General features: G+C 43.0%; 1 protein-coding gene across 1 annotated transcript in view; it reads right to left on the minus strand.

Moving 5' to 3' along the window:
• Positions 1-226: 226 nt before the first annotated feature.
• FAR2 (fatty acyl-CoA reductase 2) overlaps positions 227-25,520 on the minus strand; it is a 119,296-nt gene continuing 94,002 nt past the window's right edge. The window contains exons 3-12 of the mRNA XM_069003416.1: positions 25,037-25,212; positions 21,989-22,168; positions 17,175-17,352; positions 15,999-16,043; positions 11,104-11,222; positions 9,980-10,047; positions 6,490-6,661; positions 2,532-2,661; positions 1,553-1,680; positions 227-581 (exon numbers count right to left, since the gene is read on the minus strand). Of these exons, the coding sequence (XP_068859517.1) occupies positions 419-581; positions 1,553-1,680; positions 2,532-2,661; positions 6,490-6,661; positions 9,980-10,047; positions 11,104-11,222; positions 15,999-16,043; positions 17,175-17,352; positions 21,989-22,168; positions 25,037-25,212 (1,359 nt within the window). The 3' untranslated portion in view covers positions 227-418. The remainder of the gene's footprint in view (positions 582-1,552; positions 1,681-2,531; positions 2,662-6,489; positions 6,662-9,979; positions 10,048-11,103; positions 11,223-15,998; positions 16,044-17,174; positions 17,353-21,988; positions 22,169-25,036; positions 25,213-25,520) is intronic.

Below are 25,520 nucleotides of genomic sequence, written 5' to 3' on the forward strand. Positions count from 1 at the left end.
TTTCCTTGGCTGGGTCTTCTCTGGTGGCATCCTTTTCTTTCAAGGTCATGCTTTAAATTTGCCTCTTTTGAGGAAGAAGATGGGATTAAGATAGCCTAAGGAGTAGTACGTGGGAAGACAATGACTTTGGTTAATCCTTACTCCTGCACATCAGACTCTAGATGGGGGGTCCCAGCTTGACCTGTTCCTAAAGCTTCAGTTATGGCTTTAAAAATCGGCCTGGTCCTATGGAAGAAAAGACCACCATGTATTAAAGCATTAGTTAAATTAAAAAGGTGAGCATGTAACAGTGCACAATAAATGACAGCTGCTGTTGGAGGGAGTGGATTTTTCTGCTACTTTCAGACCCCAAAGCCCACAGTTGCTGATTAGAGGAGATGGAGGTCCTTCTGAAGAGGCTGGTTGCTGATGGATGGCTTCAGTGCCTGAGGGTGCTGGATGCCCTGAAGTAGGACAGGAACTTGTAGCAGAGGCTGACCACAAAGTACCAGATGTTTCGAGCCATCTGTGACCTCGCGATGAAGATGCGCCAGATGATCACGAGGAGGGTGGTGTTGAATGCGTATCGGATGTTCCTCAGCCTGGGAAAGAGGCATCTTATCAAGAAACACACAAACAACAACCAGCCCCCTCCATTTCCTACAGTGAAATTCGGGAACAAATCCTATACACAAGTGGCCCTTGGGCTTTTTGCCATTCCTGTTTTAGCAGAGACGCTGTGCAGGAGTCCTTGGTCTTGCCAAGGACTGTTCTGAAGCTGGTGCACAGGGAATAGTTCATGGGACAGGTGGAATAGCTGTACTGGAATTCTCTCTTTTTCTGTACACTCAAAAAGTCATGTGGAGAGGTTTTTCTTTAGGACAGTCTGTGTCCAATACTTTCTGCTTTGGTTTCCTGTATTGGCTATTTCTCACTTTGCAGGATTTGGGGCAGGCTAGAGATAACTTCACAGGAGTTGATGAGCAAGGTTCTCATATTTGGGTGAAACCTTGTCTTTAGAGCTGTGAAATTACATAACAATCATAAATGGCCTTCACCGTTGCAACACTGCAGCACTGGCATTTTTTATTTTTTGGGGGGGAGTGGGTTAGTTTACAGCATCAATTTCAGTGGTACTACTGAGTTTTTCAGATCCTCATGATCCTATCTTCTTTCTGTAAAGCAAAAGTTTCTGCAGGTCTCTAATTCTCATGTTCCCAGTGCTTGACCAAGGGAAAAAAGACACCTAAAGACCTCAAGATTTGTTTCATTTTTATGAGAGCCCTTTTTATCACTGCACCACAGCACACCATCTGAGGCAGTTAGTAGTCCATTCCTGAGGTCCTTATAAACCTCCTAAAAATGATCCATGAGTGAGGAACTTGTTTAGGATTCCTTGCTATGGCAAACTATTCCCTTAGTCTACATTTGTAAATACTGACAAACCGCTGTGATAAGAAATAAGTTTTTTATCTCCATTTTAACCAATACTAATTTTGCAAGGTAGCTAGAATTATTTTCCCCAAAGGTAGCCAGCCAGGAGCTCCTAACCTTGTCCCTGGGTGTGACTTACTTCCGTAGATGCTGCTTTGCTGCTGGAATGCCAGCCATGTCCTCATTTAGCAAGTACTTCTTAGCACCTATGCAGTAGCTCTCGATGTACTCTGACCAGTGCAGCTGGCGAACATCGAAGTTGTATAACTGGGATTTAAAGACAAAGAGCAAAAGTTGAACACCAGAGTTCAAAACCAGTTCACTTGAAGCATCAATTCTTCATTGATCTCTGTTCCTGACAAGGCCCTCTCTCTGAGATTCTCAAAGCCACCGAGTTCCCAAGCACTGCCAGACTGTGTTTCACAGCTGCTGATTAATGTCCCACCCAGCTGGGAATCTGGGCAAAGGAAGCAGAAATGTAGTGGTAGTTGGCAGAAAATAAAGGTGTTTATTTTACAGGTTGCAACTTTTCTATAAACACATGTATTTGCACACACACACACACACATAAAATCATGGAAGAAAAATGGCATTCCACACAGGCAAACACATTCAAATTAAAACTTCCACAGTTTTAACGTGTCATTAGAATTATGTGTAAATAAATTAACTGGACATTGAGTCAACAGGTGCCTCTGCATCACTGTTACTCTCAGCTGTGCTGCATTTTCTTCTGGCAGCTAGATCAACAGAAGTCCAGGAAATGGGTCACTTTGGTGTTTGACATAAACACAAACTTGTTGCAGAGCCAACTACCCCAGTTCATTTTAGGTGCTCATACTGGACAAATGGTTAGCAAGCTCTCAGGCATCTGTCTGCCTCTTACAGCAAAGAAAGACTTTGTAGAGAGGAAGAAGTTTTCACAGAGTAGGTTGGGTTGGAAGGGACCTGAAAACATTCTCCTGTAATAAACAGAAAGCTACTGAAATAAATTATTTCAGCTTAAAATCAATTCCAATCATCTAGATATCATTTAAAAGCTCAACAAACCCCAAAAAAACAATTGCTGCAGATGAACAGAATCTGAGATTAGCAACCCATATTCAAGACATATTTACCTTTTTGTCCTCTGTGTTAAGGTGACTCATTAGCATATTCATATTATCTGAAGACCAGTTCCAGGACTGGGTGGAGAAATACTGCAGGAGTGTCATAGACTTGTGCAGCCGATTGATGATCTTCATCATTCTGAAACAAGGGGGAGCAGCAGAGGTGAGCAGGAAGTCTGACCTTATGCAGAAGCTGTTCGTTTGCATTTTTCACCAGTCCAGGTGAATAAGCACTGCAGTTCCTCCCGAGCACTGCCCTGCTGCTCACCAGGCTGAGAACTTGCTCAGCAAGTCTGAACTATTCCAGCTGAGCTCTCCAGCCTACAGCTACCCAGCTTCAAGTGTTGGCTCCAACACAGGTGCAAATTTGTTTGCCACTGATGTCCAACTCAATGGTCTGACTTAAACAAGGGTTGGAAGCTGCATCTACCTCATGTACCACTGTGGAGGGAAGAGCCCGTGTGAGCTAGGATGAAGTCTGCACCACAAAGGTGCAGTGCTTCTGTTCCCAAGGTGGATACTTCTCTTTCAGGCACAGGAATTCTCTTCTGCTCCCAAGCTTGAGTTGTGTACCAAAGCAAGGCTCTGATTTTTGGCATTAGCTCCAGTACAGCAGTGACCACATCCGCAGTATGGACACTGAGCTCAGAAGTCATTTGCTCAACTCTGGTTTTCAGACAGAACCAAAGAATCACAGAATGGTTTGGGTTGGAAGGGATGTTAAAGATAAACTTGTTTCACCCCTGCCCCGGGCAGGGACACCTTCCACTATCCCACGTTGCTCCAAGCCCCATCCAACCTGTCCTTGGACACTGCCAGGGATGGGGCAGCCACAGCTTCTGTGGGCAACCTGTGCCAGGGCCTCAGCACCCTCAGAGGGAAGAATATCCTCCTACCTAATCTAAATGTACTTTCTTTCAGTTTGAAACCATTACCCCTCATCCTATAATTATGATCCATTATAGAGTCCCTCCCCTTCTTTCCCACTGGTCTGCTTTGTAAGTACTGAAAAACTGTTGTTAGGTTTCCCTGGTGCCTTCTCTTTCCATGCTCAATGGTCCTGGCTCTCTCAACCTGTCCTCAGAGAGATGCTCCAGCCCTCTTGACCATCTTTATGGCTCTCCTCTGGACCCACTCCAACAGCTCCAGGTCTTTGGTGGCTTGCTTCAGGGACATAACTGCTTAAGGACTTGAAAATGTAGGTTCAGGTCCTCTCATGTATCTTGGCCTTTTCTTACTGATTTTTTTATATAAAAGTGGACGACAGTAATGCTGTCCTACCCTGCAGGATTATTTTAGTTGTCCTAGTGGTCATGAGTACAAAAGGCCTCTGGCAGTTGTTTTAAAGTGTGATGTACAGGGCTTAGTCAATTTTAAGAGGACACCACATCCTCTCAGACTGGGTAAGGGCAAGAGAAAGCATTAAAAGGCTGATTTTTGTGGAAAACAGAGCTGTTTTCATGCGAAACTTTGAGCTGTCCAAAGGGTAACACAGTTGCTGTGACAAATAAAAGGCAGCAGTCCGGGGGAGAATGGTGCCAGGCTGGCCTCTCCCCATGCAGACGTGACTGCCACGGCGATAAGCCCTCAGCAGAGCACAGAAAGACACAGTGAGTTCATCAGCTCAGAGCAGAACTGTGCAACTCACCCAAAGCAACTAGAAAGAGCCCTAAAACCTTAGACAGGCACTCCTTCTTAAGGTGGCTTTCGTTTTAGAAGCAAAGCAGACCATCAGATTAAAGGAACCTTCATTCTGAGTAATTATGTGCACACTGACTGAATGCAGTTTATCTGAATTGCTTTAAAATTATTTCAGATTAATCCTCCTGCGTAGGGCAAAGCACCATGGGGCAAAGCTTTGTGAATATTTTAATACATTTTAGGAACTTGGGGAAAAAAGTATGCAGCTAGATTGCAAAGATCTGAAGCTGCCCCTCAAGCTGATTCCCCAAAATCTTTAAAGTGTTTAGGACTAATGGAAACTGCCAAAAAAAGAAAGGATAAGAGAATCAACTCTTTAATGTATCTGGAAAAAATTCTTCCCTGTGAGGATGCTGAGGCCCTGGCACAGGTTGCCCACAGAAGCTGTGGCTGCCCCATCCCTGGAAATGCCCAAGGCCAGGTTGGATGGGGCTTGGAGCAACCTGGGATAGTGGAAGGTGTCCCTGCCCGGGGCAGGGATGGAACTGGATGATCTTTTAAGGTTCATTCCCATCTAAAGCAGTCTGTGATTCTATGATCTGAAGAGGTGTGTGTAAAAACAGTGTTTCATGTCAACTGCCTGAGCTCAAATGTTGTGACCGCTTTCCAAACACTGACTAATAATTAGTGCGAAGGAAAGGCCTTCTGAAAAACATCAACTGAGTAGAAACATGGCAAAGATTTCTTACAGAAAGCCTCATCCTCTGCTGTGGAGGAACTAAGAGGAATAAATTTATGAGTATTAGCTCTCACTGTAACCACACTTCAGATGTGCGTTTTGTCTTCCAGAAAACTGTTTACAGCAATGATTTCTGTATTTGCTCCCATACAGAGCCTTGCACAAGCACATCCTCAGGTGAGACAGGACTGCCCCAGGAGACTACTAAGGACATAAACCACATTATGCTCAAAGTCATGGATGGATGTGCAGCACTCACAGGAACCATTTAGGGCAGTTTTGCTTGACATCTGGTAATTTATGTGAAACGAGTTTACACCTAAATAAGCCTCTTTTTTTATTATTTGATGTGGTTTACTGCCCTCAGACCATAAAGGTCTGATAATCAGGTAGCTGAGAAAAGAAGAAACAATGAGCTACTACTGTGCTTTCTACCACACGGGAGCAATACCTGGATGAGCTGAAGTAGTGTGTAAAAAGAAAAGGAGAATTACATTAAAAAAAAACCAAACCAACAACTTGGAAAACTCACAACTTCATTGGTGAGTCACCTCTGCTGAGGTTGCAAATCTTAAAAGTTCAGAAGATCATCCTGAGGTCTGTTTGACATTTAACTACAGCATGGCAGGCAGTGTCCACTGGTTAATAATGCCAATCAACTTCATGAAAAGAAATGTCAATTTTAATGGCAGTGCCAAGACCTTACTGTTGCCCATATCAACAAAGACTGGATATTCCAGCTTCATTTTCAGTTTACCTCTGTTTCTAGGGTAATTCTTTCCTCTTGGATAACTGGAAGTCTTTTAATGGACCGATCTGCCTCTGTAGCAGAATGTCAGGGATAAATCAGAGCAATGCCAGGGATTTCCTTGCAAACAGCTGAAACCAGCTTTCTAGCTAGCAGAGGAGCACAAGAGCAGCTGACATCCACACGGTGCTGGCATCCTGTTCTCACACTGCACAATAAATCCTGCTCTGTGGTGGCAGGGAGTAAAGGAGGACAAATGTCTGGAGTAATGTTACTTACAAGAGGATTCCTTCTACATGGGACATGGATATTGGTGTTCCTCCAAGCCATACCACTGCCAGGGCTCAAATACCCCCTGTAACAGTGAACTGCCCTCCTAAATACAATTAGAATTTAATCATACTCAGAAACAACTGCTTCCTAGATTTCAGGGCTGGAAACAGCTACTTAGGCATCTGATTTATGGGGGAAAAAAAATATTAACTGGTATGTTCTAAACCTTGCCAGTCTCAAGTCCTTATGCAAGCTCATGCCAGATAGGGGTGATCCCATTGGAAAGCTGAAGTGGTAGAGATCTGGATGCAGAGAAGACAGAGGACTACCAGTCCTCCTCTGCCTTGGGAAGCTATCAAATGTGTAAAACTGAGTTCAAAAGATGTTCTGTTCTCCAGGTGGTGGGAAGGGTGCAAGCCCTAGGCTGTGCTTAGCTACAGCTATGCATTTTCCTCATTTTCCTCAAGACAAGGGAACGGGAAGAAGCTCAAGGATTCCAGTTCTCATTGCTGGTTCAAGCTCTGCTCTCCACAGGAGTGCAGGAGGCTGAGGGCACCATTCCTTACCTGGGCTTTCTCCCCGTGAGCCTCATGTACAGGTCGTAGAGGATGGCAGGTGCCTTGTGGCTGACAGTGATCCAGTACTGGTTTATCAAGTAGCTGGAGGTCATGTGAGCGTTGGGTGTTCGGAAGGCCTGCTCCAGAGGGTTTCTTTTGAACGTGGACATGACGTACTGCCCTGCAAGGGAAACAGGCATTTCTCACTGGCAATCACTTCCAGCTGGCCATAACCATGGTGCAGCACAGCCCAAGTTACTGCACTTCACACCTCCAGCCCTTAGCTCTCTGAACTGTGTCACCAGAGCTTGGACACGCTTTTGTCCCTTCTGCCATGACAACTGACGGCTCCATCTATTGTCTATTTGAAACCCAATCCTGCTCCAGATGTAACAGTGGCAGAGAAAAACCTTGCCAAAGCACCAGAACATAAAGGAGGAAAAGCAGGCAGCTTGGGAGCTTCAAGGAGCTGCAGTTCTTCTTTCACCTGCAGCAGATGTTAAAGAAATTGGTAAGCGCTAACATTTCTTTATATCACTGAAAGCAAACTTTGATCTGCTAGCGTGAAATAAAAATGACATTTCTAATTTTCAAGCAGATTTTCCAAAGGGCTGATGTCTGAGTTAGTCTGTGGCTTACACACACAGGGTACCTTTAAAAAGACTTCATTACATCCTTTCAGACCACATCTGAACCACCACCAAAAGTCTGCCTGTTTTCAGAAGACCTCTGGATGCTCTAAGGCAGCAAACTGTCTTGCATTCTTAACTTGAAAACAAATGATAGGGTGGGAATCTCCCATTCCCTTTGCACGTTAAGGCACAAAATATGCTGGGTCTGAGCTCTGCCAATGGCAGAGTGCCACAAATTGGCATCTAGATGTGCATATCTGGGGCATTTGCATATTGCAGAGGCTTAATAGAACTGCAGTAGATAAGACTGTCATCCTAGGGACTGATAAACAGATGGTGCTCCTATTCCTGAGCACCAGTGAGCTCAAGAAAGAAGAATATGTGGGCTTTTTTCACTTTTTAAAAAATTGATTTGAGAGTTAACGACATAAGTCTGTGCTCATATTATAGTTTAGTCTCTAAGCTTATGTTACAAATAGAAAATCAGATGAGAATTTGCAAGCGACAAGAAACATCCAGATCATCCTCAGATAAGCAGATTCCAATCATAGCATTCAGACAGGACTCTCCAGTGTCTGTGGTCAGCTCATTACTGCACTTCAGGTAGTGACGTTCGCTGTACTTCTTCTAAGAACCCCAAACCAGAACTTTGTCACCTCTAGAAGCTACTGCAACAACTTAGTGGGTGGGTGGTCTTTCCCCTCCAACCTCAACACAAAAATGCAGCAGCAAATCCTACAGCTCAAAGGCAGGTTCTGCAGGGGGAGAATCAGACACAGGTCTCACTCAGGTAGACTATCAAGAATAAATTGAACCTCATTTTTGCCACCCTGAACACCATTTTCCAGCCTGTTTTAGGGTTTCGTTTTGAGGAGAAACTGCAAGTACTTCACAAAGTCAGACTAACCAGATTCACACTGCAGCAAAGCAGAATGTGCTTCTTCAAATTAAAATTTAGTTGTTTGACCACATCTTTGTAACAGCAGGGAAAGTAATAAGAAAGTAAGGAAAAAAAAAAGCCCAAGGCATAGCATTATTTGGAAAAGAAATCAGTTAAGGCTCCTTTTAACACTAGGAGTTTTTATCTGCGTCTGGAGAGCTTTAGAAGGAACTGCCTTGCAATGAATGTTTAGGTATAAACTCTCTTCTAGGTATCTTTCTCTTCCCTCCCTCCCTCCCTCCAAGCTCATCACCTTGGTACTCAAAGCGGCACCATCTCAGTCACTTCTGTTCCCAACCCTCAGTATCCTCAGCCCAATCCAGCCTCAATTTCTCTGTTTGATCCTTCTCCCCATGAAAAATCCCTACTCTGTTGTGTCCACCTGTGACTCCTACAGCAGGTCCTGGTGTCACCTGGCCTAACCAGGTAGCCCAGGCACTCCCCTCTGCAAACCCCATGTTTGCTTTGCATTAAAATGCTCAGTCCCGTTCCAGCTGACTCCCATTCCCCTCCCTGGTTTCTCAGCAGCTTCCAGACACTCAGGACCCTCCCACCCTGGTGACCAGTCACGCACCCTGACTCCTTGAACAGAATTATGTCTATTCCCAAAAAGAAGTTGGTAGGAGACTGAATTGAGGATTCAGACTGGATGACTGCAGTCGTAACGTTGTGACGCAGTAAATCTTTCCCAAACTCATTTCTTCAGCCATGCAACATCTTTAAAGGCAAAATTTTTCACTTTAATACTCCCTCCTAATTCTCTGAAGCATGCTGCTCTCAGGAAAACCATGGCTACAATATGTGGTAGAAAGAGCTTCATAGTGTCACCCAAGGAGAAAATTTTGCCTTCAGTCCCATCACACAGCTGAGCTGCTCATGGAAGCTGCTGCTGCTGCACCCAGGTGATTTCATGGCTAAATTCACAGTCCTAAGCAGAGGAACAGAATAAAATCAAAGACAATGCACTAATACATTGCTGTTCTCATCAGTAAATTTACACTGAAAAAGGGTTAAGAAAGGCAAGCCTCAGAGAGTGGTGCTATGGTGGCTTTTGCTGAAGTAGCAGCTGAAGAGCTTTGCACCCACTCCTGTGAAAAAGCCACAGAAGATTTGTGACTAACCACATTTTATCTCTCATTAAAAAAAAAAAAAAAATCCAAGAACTTGGTGTGATGTTCTCAGCACTCAGCCAATTGCTGAAACCTCCTCCCTGCTAGGCCACTTGATCAAATATCATGGTTAAGACAATTATTCTGTAAATGCAATTATGGTCTGATTCTCTGCTGACTTAGTTTGCCATGTAAATAATGCAAGGAGAAAAGCAAAGCCAAGGCTGAGAGATGGAGTATTTAAACCACAAAGATATGAATGCAGGGGCAACAGAAAGTAAACCAGGCCCTGTACATCTGTCCACGAATGTACTGACTGTACACAGTATTTCACAGTATACAACTGAAACAAATTCTGCTGCTTGGCTTCAGCATGAGTTTTTCTCTGCAAGGGTGTCAGAATCTGTCTCCCTTTCTTTCACCTCTGCCTCCCTTGAAGAAAAGTCAGCCATGAAAGTAATTTGATTTTTTTTCCACTGACAAAACTCACGATCAAAATACAAACTGTTCTTGAAGCCCACGTGTCATCTCAATGTTTTCCTCCTCAAGTGCACACCTGTTATTTCTGTTCAGAATTTTCTGATGGGTAAGAAAGACCACTTTGCTTCCATAATATCACAGAATCCTAGAATGGTTTGGTTTGTAAGTGTCCTTTTCCTCACAGGACCCTCATCCACAGCAGCTGGGCCCCAAAAAATACAGTTTGAATGGCAGACACTGAATGCCACCTAAACAGTGGAAACAATTCTTCAAAGCCTGTTTGATATCTGACAGTGCAAGGAACACTGTGGATGTTCTCCATTTAAATGAGACCTTACCCATTTCTCCCCAGAAGAAAGGGTTGATTCCCCCTGTTGTGCAGTTGTACACCAGCAAGTTTTTTGGTCTGGAAAACAGAAAGAAGTATTATTTTGAGAAGTGAAGAAAAAGTACATTTCTTAGGGAAGGGATTACAAAATCAATCAATTTCAAGAAAATTCCCAGTTTAATACCAAACAACGTCTGGGTTTTGTGGTGTGGAACTAAACATGGATCACACTGGTTTTATTTCTTTCTTCAACATAAGTCAAGAATTAATCAAACAGTTTTCTTGACCTAAGCCTGCCTTGCCAAGGGTGTCAAGTGATGACATCAATACAGCATTTTTCTTACTGTATACTTGAAAACTGCAGTTTTAATTTGGTGGTTTCCTAATAATGCTTTGAGGGGAAAGCTGGTGAGCTGCTTTTCAAGGTCTTTTTAGGATCCTTATTTAGCTTACTGGATGTAGCTCTACTCTCAGCTCAGAGGGCGTACTCTGTCTTTCAAAGTAAAACACTTCTGCCTTTTATTTGCCTGGGTTTGATCTCTCAAGAGTTGCATAAACCTCCAGAATAATGAATGTGGTTTATTCTCTGTACTCCTACCTAATGATTAAAGACCAGGCTAGAGGTTCACAGGACAGGAAAAGAGCCTAAATCCTTAATGTCACTTCTACATACCCTTCTCAACAATGCAAAAAGGGAGATTTTTTTAGATCACATAACCTGTAAGCCCATAATATATTTATATTGTGCAGTGTTTCCAAAGGAAAACACGCAGAGCTTTTTTACCAAGAAAACTCCAGAAGACTCTTGAAAAGCAACTCGGTGGAAAGGAGGCCCAAAAAACCACTGCTGCAAAGCTCTTGGCCTTCAGAAGAGTGACTTCTGAGAGGCAAGAAAGAGGTTCTCACCCATAGCCTTAGAGATTTCCTAACTCCAAACCCTGCCTTTATTGCTTCTTCTACACTTTCAGTCCTTGCCCACCCACAGGGAGGAAATGCCAACCAGAAAATTAATCAACCAGCCTCTTGCATGGGTTTTTAATCAGCTCCTGGTTCCCTTTGAAGTGCTGGTGAAGGGACCAAATATTCCAGGAGTGTGGCCAAACAGGAATGCCACGCAGAGGGATGCCCTCCCACCTGTGCACAGCCGTGTACCACCCGGCTGCCAGCGTCAGGTTGATGGCGACGTCGACGGGAATCATGTCTGCCACTGCTTCGTTGTTGGCAATGACGGTGCGCAGGATCCCCTTGCCTGCCTGTGGGACACAGGGAGACAGGGAAACAGTCACCCACTTCAGGCTGGGCTGTGATTCAACTGGCAGGACTCCAGCAGCGTGCACTGGGGACAGGCCAGCATGGCAGCAGTTTTTTCTGCTGCCGATTATTTGGTTTCTGTGACAACAAAGAAGGATCTCCCGTGGATCCCGCTGTCCTGCATTGTCAGAGGAAGCCTGGAAACATGATGATGCCTGTGCTGTGTACAGTAAGAAAAGCTGGGGCTCTTAATTTAACTATGAAAGAAATACCTTATGAAAGAAATGTATCTGAATTTGCTTATGTGAAATTCCCAGTGATGCCTGAAAGTTACAGGCAGACAGAGGTCTGAGTGTCCCTCAGAGACTGCAGTCACTTTGGAAATGACACCAGTAGGCTTTTTGAAAAGTTGATTACCTTCCCTTTGGATGTATTCACATTCTCCTCTTTTCCACAGCTGTCTCTTAAGCACAAAGATACAGTCAAAGGATGGCCCCTGCCTTGAAGAGCACATCACCCACCAAAAGTCAGTAAAAGGAATCAGTGAAAATACTAACAACCAAAAAGAAGAAATAGGCAAGAACAAAATATGTTCACCTTGCTTTGGTTGGAAGTGCATTTGTCAGGGGATCAGTCTCCCCAAAATAATATACATTTAACCTGAATGCTTATCAAGGGGTTGCTGTGATGACCTATCAGGCTTTGGAGGTTCCACAGGAGAGACATGGCAACAGCATGGCAGACTGGATCAGAGAGGCCAAGGCAAAATACAGAAACACTGGGGTGAAATGGGGTGAAGGAACTTTACTTGGTGTGTCAGGGGTGAGGGCTGAACAGAGCACCTAAGAAAAGAAACCCCATGTGGCAGAGTCAAGGTTGCAATCAAGTAATTTCTCATGTGGGAAACAATGCAGTGAAGCTGAGAAAAAAGCTTTCCTCTCAGGGAAAAAGCTGAGAGAATAAAAGTGCTGGTGCAGCAAGGAAGGAAAAACACTCCTGTAATTTAGATCTGTGCAAAAGCAGAGGGACAGACTGAGTAAAGGAGCAAAAGAACATCTGCTACAGAGCCATCAATATTTAAAAGTTAGGGCAAAGGAAATGTTACAGCTTTTCTTAAATTATTTTCACACAATCTGAAACTCCATTTTCATTTTAAAATAGATTAAGCTTTTCTACAGCAACTAAACAGAAAGTACCTAGTAGTGGAAAACCTCTTGCCTGAAGTCTGAGGAGACAGAAAATGTCATTAAAAAGCATTTAAGACTTGCTATTAACTTGTAAAGCACATGCCATTGGCTAGTGGTCATTGGTGGATTTTAAGGGACACTGTATCTGCTCTTTGGGAGGTGTTTATCTCTTGGGGTCTTTTTGGTGGCTGTCCTCCTCATCCTTTCCCCTTCTGCAGTAAGATACGTTTGCTACACTTCACAGCTTGCAAGTAAGGGAATACCACTTCTGACTGATTTAATTTTCAGGAACTAAGACTTCTGAGCAGTCCCATCTCATCCTTGGTGCATCTGGCAGAGGGATCACAGACTCTGACACAGACAACAGTGCAAGATTCCCACATGGCTCACTCAATCCCCCTCAAACCTGTGTCATGCATTAACTTCTGCTGCCATGGTTAGGCTCAGACATTAAAATTTAACTTGCAACATCACTATGATTTTCTGTGGGTTCTCACTACCAGGTTTTTTCCAAGGGGGGAAAAAGAAAATGTCAGAAAGAAACAAAAGAGGCAACCAAGCTCAGCTCTGAATTTTCCACTGCTGTGAACACATGCCCACTAGAGACCACTGTGTGATCAACTATCATATTTTCACAGGTATACTAAAGACCTTTTGGAGGTCTTCAAAATGAGCATGTTTGATGGATCTGCTGCAAAATGTATTCAGAGCAGCATGTGATGGTCATACACACATGGATGATTTCAAGATTTCCTATGTTTTGTATTTAACAAAGGCTTCAGGTTTAATTTTTTTTAGGTTACTTACTACATTGAAAATGGTTCAGTGGTACTTTCATCAGGTATGGCTTGGTTTCTATCTATAGATGCTGACATTTTTCTCTTTAGTGAAATACAAGTTACTGCAAAGTGAAGCCTCCAAAATAATTTCCTGCTCAGAGTCTGATGTTTCTGGACAGCCTTTCAGCTGAGGTGCTTTGGGGCCAATCACTTGTCCAGACCACAAATGAAACCAGTTGTGCCCTACAGCTTCACTGCCTTGCAGGGAGGAAGGTCTTTGCTTGTAATAGGGAACAGTGAGACAAAATGCCTTAATTACACTCCAGCAGAAATGTAATTAATTTCATTTTGTTCCTCAATCAACAAACACAGCTCCCCACAGCAGCTGGAGCAACTGTAGGCGAAAGAAACATAATTAGATTATCAAGAACAACTTGGACTCCCATATTTAATGAATATTTAAAAGAAATGTGTCTATTTATGGAATGAAATGATCAAACACTGCGACTGAGGAAAAAGTCTTTGCAAGGTTTGGAGTCCAAATTCTGCCCAAGTGACATCAAAGATCATCTGAACCAAGTCTGAATCTGGGGGATGTTCTCTCTATAGAATGAGCTTGGTTAGAAGTCCAAAGTGAGTATTTTGGTATGGAGGGACACTTCAAATGCCCAAAACCAAACCATCAAAACCACTTCCTTTTTGCTTTTTCAACATTTAATTAAAGCAAATAAAGCTACTCATCTAATAATCACAGTTTAAAATACATTTGGCCAGGAGAGCTGGTTGTACTGACACGAAATCAAACTAGTGCATCACTCAGATGTTCAAGGGTTCAATTTCAAACAACTCACCACATTCAAGCACATTAATTAATGTACTTATTAATTTCCCCCCTCCAGAAGAAAAAAGTCTCTTGGGTCCCTAATAACAAACACCTTCCCCTTCTGGAAAACATCTCAAACAACTTTGTCTCTACACCCTGCATCCATTGTCATTGTTTTTTGTCTTTTTCTTGGCTAACTCTCAATGCAGTTACAGACCACATTTCATCACCCAAGAGCTCAGTGTAGATGACATGAATTGCATTGTCTCTTTATCTACTCTACTGAAAAACCTCAGAGCTTCAATCCTGGACCAAATAATACCATCTCTTTTTCAAATCTCAGTGCAAGTCTCATCTTTTATATAAAAAGAGAAGCTACTTCCCACAGTGACCCTAGAATCTCCTAATTTTTGCTTTCCATGGAGCTAACTTGCATCTAAAGATACAGGCTGCATCTGCATACAAAACCTGGCCCAAGGTTTCTTGCAAACCAGTTCTGGATAAATTTTGTGACAGACATCATCAAAAGTTATGATTAAAAAAAATAAACAACAGAAACAAAACCAAACAAAAACAAACAAACAAACAAACAAGTAAACAACAACAAAAAATTGTGTCATTATAAAAGTTAAAACCTGACACATGAAAATGTAAGGAGTGGAAATGCAAAATTAAGGAAATGCAAAACATTCCTTGATCTTGATACCATCATGAAAGAACCCAGAAACCAGCACAAGATGCTGGGACCAGAGCAGAGAGGCAGTACAAGCTTCTTGAGTCATCACCAAGGAATAGAAGGTTTTTTTTTAAGAAACTGTGACATAATTAGAAGTGAATAATTTGTGAACAAATATTGAATGCCTCTGAAATGTACAGGTGGGGTTCAGATGAAAGCATTATCTGGGATATACACACTACTTGTCCTGTGCATTCCATAACTGTAATGGTTTCTATTTATGCTCTACTTCAGATACAAATAAGCTTTTTTAACAAGACGATATTTGGATTTTATTCTGCTCTCCCATGATTGCAGACCACTAATCCTTTTATACACTGCACCAGGCTGATTACAACATAGTTTTGACAAAGTAATGAAGTTGGCCAACTCATACATGAACATAAATATCTGCCCAGAGCTATACAGCATTATGGACTGACAAAGAGACCTAAGGCAGTGATTTTAGTTCAGAAAAAAAATATACAAGGCAGGAGAAAAGGTATGCAACTTCATTCTTTTCATGTACCAATTGTAATGATTATTTTTACCTTACAGGAAATATTTTATCAAGTTATTATTTATCTTATACCTTGTTCCTCACCATTTTGCAAAGGCAGTATTTACACCAGTGTTTGAAAAATATATAGTGAATTATCCATGTGACTGGCCGAGTCTGAATCAATCACACACACTATTTAGGTGTAGTCTGTACAGGGAGAAATCCTGTACAAAGCAGTGGCAAGTGGGAGCCAGAATCTTTGGTATTGTGGAGGGATAACAAGTGATAGCACTGGATTTAGAAACAATAAACACAGAGCCAAATGAAAGGATAAATACTGCTGCCTTGTATTGACAGAGTGGTAACCTGGCCTGGAAAATAAAGTCGTGTTAAAAGATTCAAGCTGTGACACCCATGAATTACCCCCATTTCAAGGATACATCTTTTGCCTTTTCTTTGAAAATTTGGCCAAATGTGTCCAAACCTTTAGTTTTTTCAGAGTTTTTAGAACCTGCAATTCACATTTAGTGAACCAGCAACAGGAATACTCTCGCAGTGTCCTTTTCTGAGCTCAGCACAAACCGACCATCCTCTGGATCCTACCAGCTGACAGATGCGTGGCAAGTGTGTGACATCTTTCTCCCAGACTTAGAAAACTCCTGTGGCCCTTTACTGCACACAGTTTCTAAGGGGGGCTGTAGAGTAACATCAGAATTGCTACTCTAGTAACTCACTCTGCTTTAAGGGGAGCTTAAATAGTAACCAGACGTACCGCAATAAATATTCCACTGGTCCCATTGAAGTTGTCAATCCAACCCTGGAGAAAAGAAGAATCATTAGTGTTCCCTTCAATGATATGTTGCTTACACAGGCTTTGAAATGATGACAGTGGTGTGGTGTACACAAAGAAGGAAGGAGACACCAGTTTAGATGGATGCCAGCCCATCTGGGACAGCTGCCAGGACACCAGCCAGTACCAGGGGATGCACTGCCTGCAATTTACTTGTCAACAACAGAATCTAAGCTTGTTCTTAGAAACCACTTCTTTCCTATTCCCTGGCCTCAGGAATAAAATCTGGCTTTAAACACCACAGTGCCTCAGTGCTGCCACACTTGCTGAAAACAGCTGGAGCGATATTTATCCTTGACGGACAACATGCAGCTGTCACTGAGAGTGATTTGATCACTCCAACTAATTTCTACAGCAAGAAAGAAAAAAAAACCCAAAACCAAACCAAACCAAACCACACCACTCCTTTTGAATCCCATCCTACTTCAGGTCAGGGAAGCTGCCACTTGTGGGAGCTGGAGTTCAGAGCAGTGATGAGCTGTTTGACCTGGAATAGGTTGTGACACCAAACAGAGCTCTTTGTCTTTCCAAGATGGGGATCTTGGCCCAGAGCCTTGGCTGTATCTCAGCCATCTCTGGCACACTTCAGGCTGCATGAAAGCCAAAGGTGACTTTGTGTTGCCTTTCCAATTTGGCTGCAATATTAGGGCACATTATTCCTACCAGTATATTTAGCTTAATGAATTATCTCATTGCAAAGTACAGCTGCATTTAATTACTGAGTGCCTGACATTTTTACTTTAACCAGAATGCACCAGAGTATGACTGACCCTCAGATCCCATGTTTTGAGCACAGAAGCTCCCCTGGTGTGCCTGAATGGACAATCAGGTGCAAGCCCAGCATTCTGCACCATAACTATCCCAACTCTTGTTATTATTGCTTAAATGTGGTCTTTACACAGGAGCTCTTCCTGAAGATGCTGAAGAAGCCTTGCTGTTCAACTCCAGCACAGGTTCTCCACCTCTTCCACACATTTTCCTATGAACTGGACACCTGTTTCTCAAGACACTGCTACAAGGAGGGACAAGTTCCTGACAGTACCACAGCTCCAGCTGCATCCAAAGGCTCTCAGTAGGGAATTGTGTATTCATGCTTACTGGGAAAGGCTCATGCCAGCTGGCTCCCACGATGGATGGCCTGATGATAGCAATGTTCAAGTTTCCTTTCTCTTGCTGAATCAGGTACTCTGACAAGGCTTTGGTGTAGGTGTAAGTGTTGGGCCACTCCCCAAGCAGCTTGGGTGTGATGTCTTGAATGATGGATTCATCCAACCACCTACAGGAAACAAGGAGAACATCATCATCCACCATGCAGGGAGAGAAAAAGACTCGGACAAAGTAAACCAGTGAGACAGGAATCCTCACCTGAAACAGAGGATAAGCCAGTCAAAGCTATTTAAGGTTTGGGTTTAAAACAGCTCTGTGGGAGAAGGTTACTTTTGTCTTCGAGGTGCAAAATAAACCCTGGTGAGCTTCATGCTAAAATGCCTGGCTCCAATTCAGGTACCTCTGCAAACTCACTTCAGAGCAATCTCTTGCATGGTTAATGCTTCACTGCAATCTGTTACATAAATATTGCCATGGTCCAGAGCCTGGAATCCCACTAGGCAGTGCTCATCCTCAGCCAACACACTCCCTGTATACTCCCAAACATGTTCTTGGATATTCTGGGTAACCTTGAGTCAGCAAGTCATGTAACAATACAAAGGTCTCAAAAGCTGGAACAACATCCTACAGGGATATTATTCCAGCAGTGGATTTCCATCATTTACAGTGTTAGATGTTCCTTCTAGCAGGCTTTCCACAAGTTTGTTCACACAGGAAACTGCTGGTGCTTTAAAAAAACCAACCAAAACCAAACCACCAAAAAAACCCCAAAGAACTCTGCCAAGTTGTTTTTTTATTTTTAAGGTATTCAAGTACCTAATCCACCAGAAGCAGTTATGCAGATAGCTTTCAAAAAGAAGCCCTTACCACCATGGAGCTGCAGGAAGGGCCTAAAGCCCAAAGGCTCTTCCCTGGCACAGCAACAGGACCTCACAGGTCCTGCCAGCAGCTCTGTCTAAAGGACAAGAACTGGCTGTGCTTCCAGAGCCCTCGCACACCACTGCCAGTCCCTGACAGGCTCTCAGCAGCCTGGCGTTACACCACGGAATCGAAGATTAGCTCCTATGATCCAATTTGTAATTAAGTCAACAGACTTAACAGCTCAGTCTGAAGGGGGGGGACTCTTCCTGGGGGCACTGCAAGGATACTGCTTCCTGCAGATCCTCACTTCACCCCTCCCTGTCTTGCATTTCAGAACAAGGCAGAGGTCAAGGGGAGAGAAATATGATGCTGACTCACACCTGAGGAACTGCTTGATCCTGTCAACCCTGCAAAGACCTGGTGGCTCAGGTGGCACAGCACTTTTCAGATGGCTCTCACTGGGCACAGATGGAAAATTGTTGTGTGAGAAAACACTGATTCACAGGAGAGGGCTGGATGCAGCAAATCTCTCAGTTTTGGAATGCATTAAAAATCTGACAATTTGTAGTATATAGAATTTTTTTCTTTAAATAAAAAAGCCCTATGGAGGCACAAACACCTTCCTTTGCAAGTCTGGTCCAAAGCTGCAGAAACAAGGCAGAAGAAAACATTTAAACATAAAATATGAACTATGCAGAGGTTACAAGCAGCACATAATATTGACATAATTTGCAAAGCCTGCTTAGGCAGCCATTGAACCTCAGGGTCTCAGCTAAACTGCTGTTGTTTGAATCTGTAGCTAATTACGAGCCTACCAAAAGGAGAGGGCTATTTCTGCAGAGCCTGGAGGAAGACTAAGTTCATTTGGGAACTTGGGTTAAGCTGTGTGCAAGTTTTTTCCCCTTCTCTTTTGTTTTTTTTTTTCTTTTCATAATAGGGGATGCAGGTTTGCATTCTCACAAAGCAAAGCCAGGTGTAGAAGTACAGAGGCCATTTCCCCATGCCCTCATCCTTCCAGAGAGGTCTCTGTATTACCTAAGGACTTGTCCCAAGGGTACCAGCCTGCCAGGTGATTTGATTGACCAACATTCCCATCAGGGGAGCTGAGCTGACAGTTCAGCAAGGAGAACTGCTCTGTGACCTACTTGGAAGATTCTGGAATGCTAACTCACAAAAGCTGCTGCTTCTGCTCACTGCTGCAGTTGCCCCTTCCTAGCAAATGATGCAAATTAAACAATTAATAACTTCTCCATTATATGCACCAAATTACTCTGCTACAGGAAAACACAACATTTTGTGTTAATGGCTTTGCATTAGTAAGAACCTTTCTTGTAAGCAATGATGAATCTCTATTTTCTGGAGCAACCAAACCGCAGCTTCAGCTGAGGCTTCGCCGTGTGCTGTGTTCCTTACCTCAGCACACCCTTCAAAGCTGATTTCCTTCAGCTTCAGATTAAGGCAAACCATGCTTGATGCAGCAGATTATATGTTTCCCCTATTGGCCTGGCAGCACTTAGAAGTGTGACTTTTGGTTTACACAGCTTAAGCCTCAGGGTTTACTTGCAGGTTAAATATCAGAATACTGAAACAGGAAGATGTAACAGGAGGATAAGAACATAAAAAGAAACAGCTGGGAGTCCTCCTTGAGATTTCAGGTGAATAAGTAATCATAAGCATATATCAAGTGCATGGCCAAGAGCACTGTTAAATGTTATTGTCTCCAGTTGTTTGATTATCCCTCTTAAAGCATTTACAGAGCAGCACTTTAAGACAAGGGTTGGTTGTGAAGGGAATCATCCACAGCTGGCTGATGCAGAACATAACCTGTATTTCTCCCCGTTTTTGAAGGCAGTTTATATTTGTCTGCTTCCCCTCCGTCCCCTTTGAAGGTAAAATTCTGATACCTGTTACTCCCCTCTCTCTGAAACCTTCTGTACCCTGATATCCACACACTATTTCTTTCACTTAGATGACAAATATTAAAGGTGCATCTCAAGTATCATCCCCTCTGCTGCATTTTCAAGCTATGATACAAAACACATTAGTGTTTTATATGAAGCAGCTGAAGTAACAATCCCTGAGGTGGCCAGGCCCTTCTCCACACTTCTGATTAGCAATCTGTGACTGTGCAGACTGTACTGCAGTCTTTTTTTTAATCTGAGCCATCAACACTAATTGTTTTCCAAGCTGCAAGTGATGGTAAGCTTTTTGGGACAGTGAAATGGAGTCTTGACAGTGATGAACTCCAAAGGACATTATAAAACTGAGTCAATGGGCAAAAAGGTGACAGAGCAGCTTCACTTTTAGGGAAAAGCAGTCTATCAGAACTGGTGTTAGAGTTTGCTGAGCTCAGAACTGGCAACTGTATCTCAGCAAAAGCTCTTGAATCACAGCTGACAGCTCTGAAATCTCCATCTCAGTGAGTAGCAGCAGACAAAAAAAAAAAAATAAATGAAATGCTGCACATAATCAGGTACTGAGAACGAGACCAGTGGCGTAATTTGGAAGCTACTTAAATAGAACTTTGAGTGACCACACCTTGAGTACTGCATGAAGTTCTGTCTGACCCCCACAGCTCAGGGAGGGAGTAGAGTTAAAGAACAGGTAGAGAGGAAGGACAACTAAAATCAGCACAAAGACACATCCATCAGCACATGAGGAAACAGTAAAAAGGCTGAGACTCTTTAGGTTTCTGTGAGGGAACAGAAAAGAGTATCCAGGCTGGTGCAGTTACCCTAAATAGCATCTCCCAGTGACACTCTTGAGGGCAAGATACTGGGCCAGGCAGCCCATTGCTCTAATGCACTAAGACATTTCTCAAGTTTTTATCATGCTCCACTTACTGAATAAATGATAAATGATTGATGACTATTAGCTGGAAGTAAACATATCCAAGAATATGAGCTACTAGAGAAATTCAAACAGAAAATACCAGTTTGTACTAACTTTTCTGGAGTAGTGTTTAGACAGTTAAAATTGTTTCTTAAGACAAACTTTTTTTTTTTTTTAAATAAAAAATCAGCAGTTCTCTTAGTGGGCATTAATTGCTTTCATCTTCCATTACCCTAAATCAAGAAGATGAAAGATTTTATACCAGCTCTTTGGGTTAATAGTTCACAGATCAGTTGCTTATATTACCCACTAGCAAATGAATAAAAACACATTAACAGTTGTGGGAAAATTCTCCTAAGGAGAATGTTTCCCGGGGCCTTTATCAGCTGATTTTGTTATTCTTTCTAATTACTCTTTGTTTTGGTAAATTCAGTTAACCAAGCTTTCTTTGTTGTTTCATCAAAGCCCTGTATTCCTGTCTGCGTTGAGAGGACATAGTCTCATGCTGTGCCAGGAGAGGTTCAGGTGGAAATCAGAAAGATTTTCTTCACTGAAAAGGTGGTCAGGCATTGGAAGGGGCTGCCCAGGGACACGGTGGAGTCACCAACCCTGTAAGTGTTCAAAACCCAACAGGACGTGGCACTCAGTGCTCTGGTTTAGTTGACAAGGTGCTGATCAGTCAAAGTTTGGACTTGGTGATCTTAGAGGTCTTTTCCAACCTAAATGATTCACATTCAACTGTCTAAAAAAGCCCGTTTCTTACTCATCCCCATATAACTACAGCTAAATACCACAGGATTTCTGAAAGAAGTGGCAACAACATTGGAAAGCTGAAGAGATGAAAGAAATAAGGCATATGAAAAAAATGAGTTCTTCCTAAGGCAGCAGCAGAACTGAGTGTTACAGAAAGCAGCAACTCCACTCCTGGCAGAAAACACACTCCTGCAGAACTTAATACTGGACTCTCATGAAATCAGTGTCTTTAAAAGAACACAAACAGCAGTAACAGCAACTCTGACCAAAAATCCCACTCCATTCTGTGAACAGCTCCCAGGTCTACCACGGGATGAAGGGAAGCCAACACTGGAAGGGGCAATGCAGTTCCTACTTACTCTACTAAATCAAAGAGCTTCTGGGGCTCGGCTGGGGGTGGGTAGATGATCTCCTCGATGCATTTCCGGACGCAGTTTGCATAGGCAGTGGAGATGTGGATGAAGGCCTCGAGGTTCCGCATCTGCCGGGCCAGCTCGAGGAGCCGCTGCGTGCCCATCACGTTCAGCTGCAGGGCATGTCTAAGGAACGCAGGGAAAACAAGCAAAAGGCATTTCACTGGGAAGAATGTATGAAGGCTGAGCCTTATCCAAACCTCATCACAGAAAGGGAAGTCAGGGAAGAGCAGGGGACATGGTGGAGCAGAAAGTGTCAGTGAAATGCAAGTGTGAAACCAACCTTCAGAGCAATCCCGTTGGATTCACTGTTCTGAACACTGAATGTCTCTCAAATATTTTTACTCATTTTGAAGGGTTACAAGTAACTCTTGAATACCATCTCTAAATGTGACACATTGGCCACCCCTCCCTGGAACATGTATTTCTAACCATTGAGGCACTGTGGTTCCTAGGGTACCCATTCAGTGTTCTCTGGAGGGACCACTGCTAAATCAGATGAACATACGGTTTCAGAAAACAAGAAAGGGTCCTTGGGCCCAGAAAAACAGATCCATAGCCTCAAAGAATGGCCTGGCTTGAAAGGGACCGTAACAATTATCCAGTCCCACCCCCTGCCATGGACAGGGACACCTTCCACCAGACCAGGTTACTCAGAACTCCATCCAACCTGGCCTTGGACACTTCCAGGGATGGGGCAGCCACAGCCGCTCTGGACAACCTGTGCGAGGGCCTCAGGACCCTTACAGTAAGGAATTTCCTCCTAATATCTAATCTAAACCCACTCTCATTCAGTTTGAAGCTATTCATAATCAAAGAAGACACAATTAGAGATAACAGCTTAAATTCCCAAAGAATGGAGACAAGAACTAATAAGCATAAGAGAAAGAATACCCTGGTTAGCAAGGCTGACCTTCAAGCACCCAGCATAGCTAGAAGTTGTCCTGGAGACAATCTGCAACAGATCTCAGCCAGCAGACTCTGTTGCATGCTTTGTACTGTCAAAAAACCACTTTCCTGCACAGAAGGGAAAAGGCTCAGGAATATGGAATCTTCTCAGCCCAGGAGTAGAAGCTTTCAAAGACATGTACAATGACAGGAATTATGCCACCAAGCACAGTGTACACTAAAAAACCTTAATTATGTTGAAGAGAAATTGTAAATAGTCCAAAGGAATGAAAACATCAGCTAGAGTAGGATCTGTATTTGCATCACAGTATCTAAATCTAGAGATACTTTTCTCATTACACGCTGCTATTAAAGGATAGCATTTTCTGTAGATTTGTATTTCCTCCTGCCCTTCTAGCAGGATGAATACTTCTACTAGAGCTACCCTTCAGACAAGAGTTACCTTTCCATGCACACTTCTGTTTGACTGCATCCCTTCTCAGAAGTGGTGATGAGAACTGCGCTCATAATTTGGGCCTAGCACAGATTTCTGCTGAGTTGCTCAGAGCTCCTTTAGCCTTCAAAGGAAATATCATCTAACCCTGGTGGTTTGTTATTTGTTTTGTCATCCTTTATTTTTTTCTATTTCTATTAAAACAGCATCTATTAATATTTCAATGTAACACAACTTCAGAGATTTCTGCCCTCCAGAGTTCCATCTGGAGAATTCCCCAAATGTACTGCATGTTGATGCCAAGAATTCATTTAGTGTCTCCATTGCTGCTTTTCCAGTATCTTCACAGCAATGCTTTTGCCCCTTCCTTATCTATTGGCTTTACATATTCTGTTGTAATCTTTGAGCTTGTGCCATGTTGAAAAAATCATTTGTGTAATCATCAAATTGCTGCTCGAAATTCTTAACTAAGCAGCAATATTGTGCTTTCACATTTAACTTGCTAAAACTTTTACCCATCTGATATATTTTATTATTCACTCAGGAATAATTTGATTTGAAGAACTTCTCATATTTTGCCTTCTAATCATCATTTTCCTTGTTCTGTTAGAGAGATTTTGACAGATCACATACAATCAGTCCTTAAATAGTTTCTACACTGCCTGAAAGCAGATGACCTTTTAAACTTCTTACTAGCTATCCTCCTTATTAAAAATGTGGTTTCCCTTTGATGGTTCATGCCACTGAAACTTATTTTTAAAGTGGGTTCATTTGTGCATTGATTTAAGAACATTTATGGCTACTTACATATTGGCTCAAGATTACATCAAGAGCTGCTTCCTTTCTGGTGTTTCTCTAATTAGTTGTTCTAAAAAGCAGACATTTATGGTTGACATAGGGATATCTATTTAGCCTATGAGCAAATAAAGATTGATACCATGAATTGTGTTTTCTACCATCACAGATTTAATGTTTTGCAAAAGAACTGTGAGGATCTGGCAATGCAGATCACCCACCTTGGTTTGTTGAAGTGGACAATCTGCACAGAAGCACTTACACATCTAATCTTGTTTCAGGGGCTTATTTCTGCTGGTTTTTCTTAGTGGGAAAAGCCTGCCTGGACAGGCACTCCCAAGGGAACTCCTTCAGAAACTGAGCACTTATTGTAAACACTTAATTACAGTGAGAGCTGGGTGTTTTAAAGGTTGTGATGGGCTGTTTTCTCAAACCACAGCTCATCTCCTTCTCCAGCTACTCAGTGACAAAGAAAGGCCATTAACAACACCAACTTTAGAGACAGACACAATTTCACTTCAAGCTGTCTCCAGCTCTGCCAAAACATCTCCTTGTTGACCTAAACCACCCTCTTCCCCACCCCAGTTTTAGGTCATACTTAACTCCCTTACAGTATTACAAGCCAATGCTGCAGTTCTTCCCTCTGTTCCCATGGGAATGTGCCAAGACAGTTCACTTTTGACGTGCACACGCACACGACATTTTCGGGGCACTCCCCCTGCATGTTCAGTGCAGAACCACGTGGAGCATGAACATGGAAGTGGGGAATTGCACTGCAGACATGCAAGGGGATGCTCTGAGCAGTGCCATGGTGCATCCTGGATCACGCTCAGCAAACACAGGGAAGCAGGACGTACTTGAGGGGTTCGTCAAAGCGAACTGTGGCTGCACAGTGGAAGACAACATTGACCCGGGTCAGAAGCTCTTCCTCGTCTTCAGCACTGATGGCCAGCTTGGGCTGAGTGAGTTCAGCATTAATAGGCTTAATCTTCTCGTGGAAATTAGGGCAATCTTCTCGGACCCTGTCAAAGACCTTGAAGCACAAACAGAGAGAGATCAGGGACAGAATTAGGCTGCTGAGATCGCTTTCATTAGCAGCCAGTCTGATTACATCAATCAATGCAACTGGCACAAAAGAGAATTCCTGACTGGGAGGACACAGGTGACATGATAAAATAGTCCATTCACTTGTTCCCTCCCAGAAGAAACAGAACAAAAATATAGGGGGTAAATGCATTGCTCTGAAGAGATTAATGAATCTTCTCTGCCACCACTCATTTCCTCAGACAGCCATTGAAATTCCTCTATGTCCATATTTCCTGCAACCACTTGCTACTTGAC

This window comes from Aphelocoma coerulescens, chromosome 1A, assembly GCF_041296385.1.
Source record: "Aphelocoma coerulescens isolate FSJ_1873_10779 chromosome 1A, UR_Acoe_1.0, whole genome shotgun sequence".
NCBI lineage: Eukaryota > Metazoa > Chordata > Aves > Passeriformes > Corvidae > Aphelocoma > Aphelocoma coerulescens.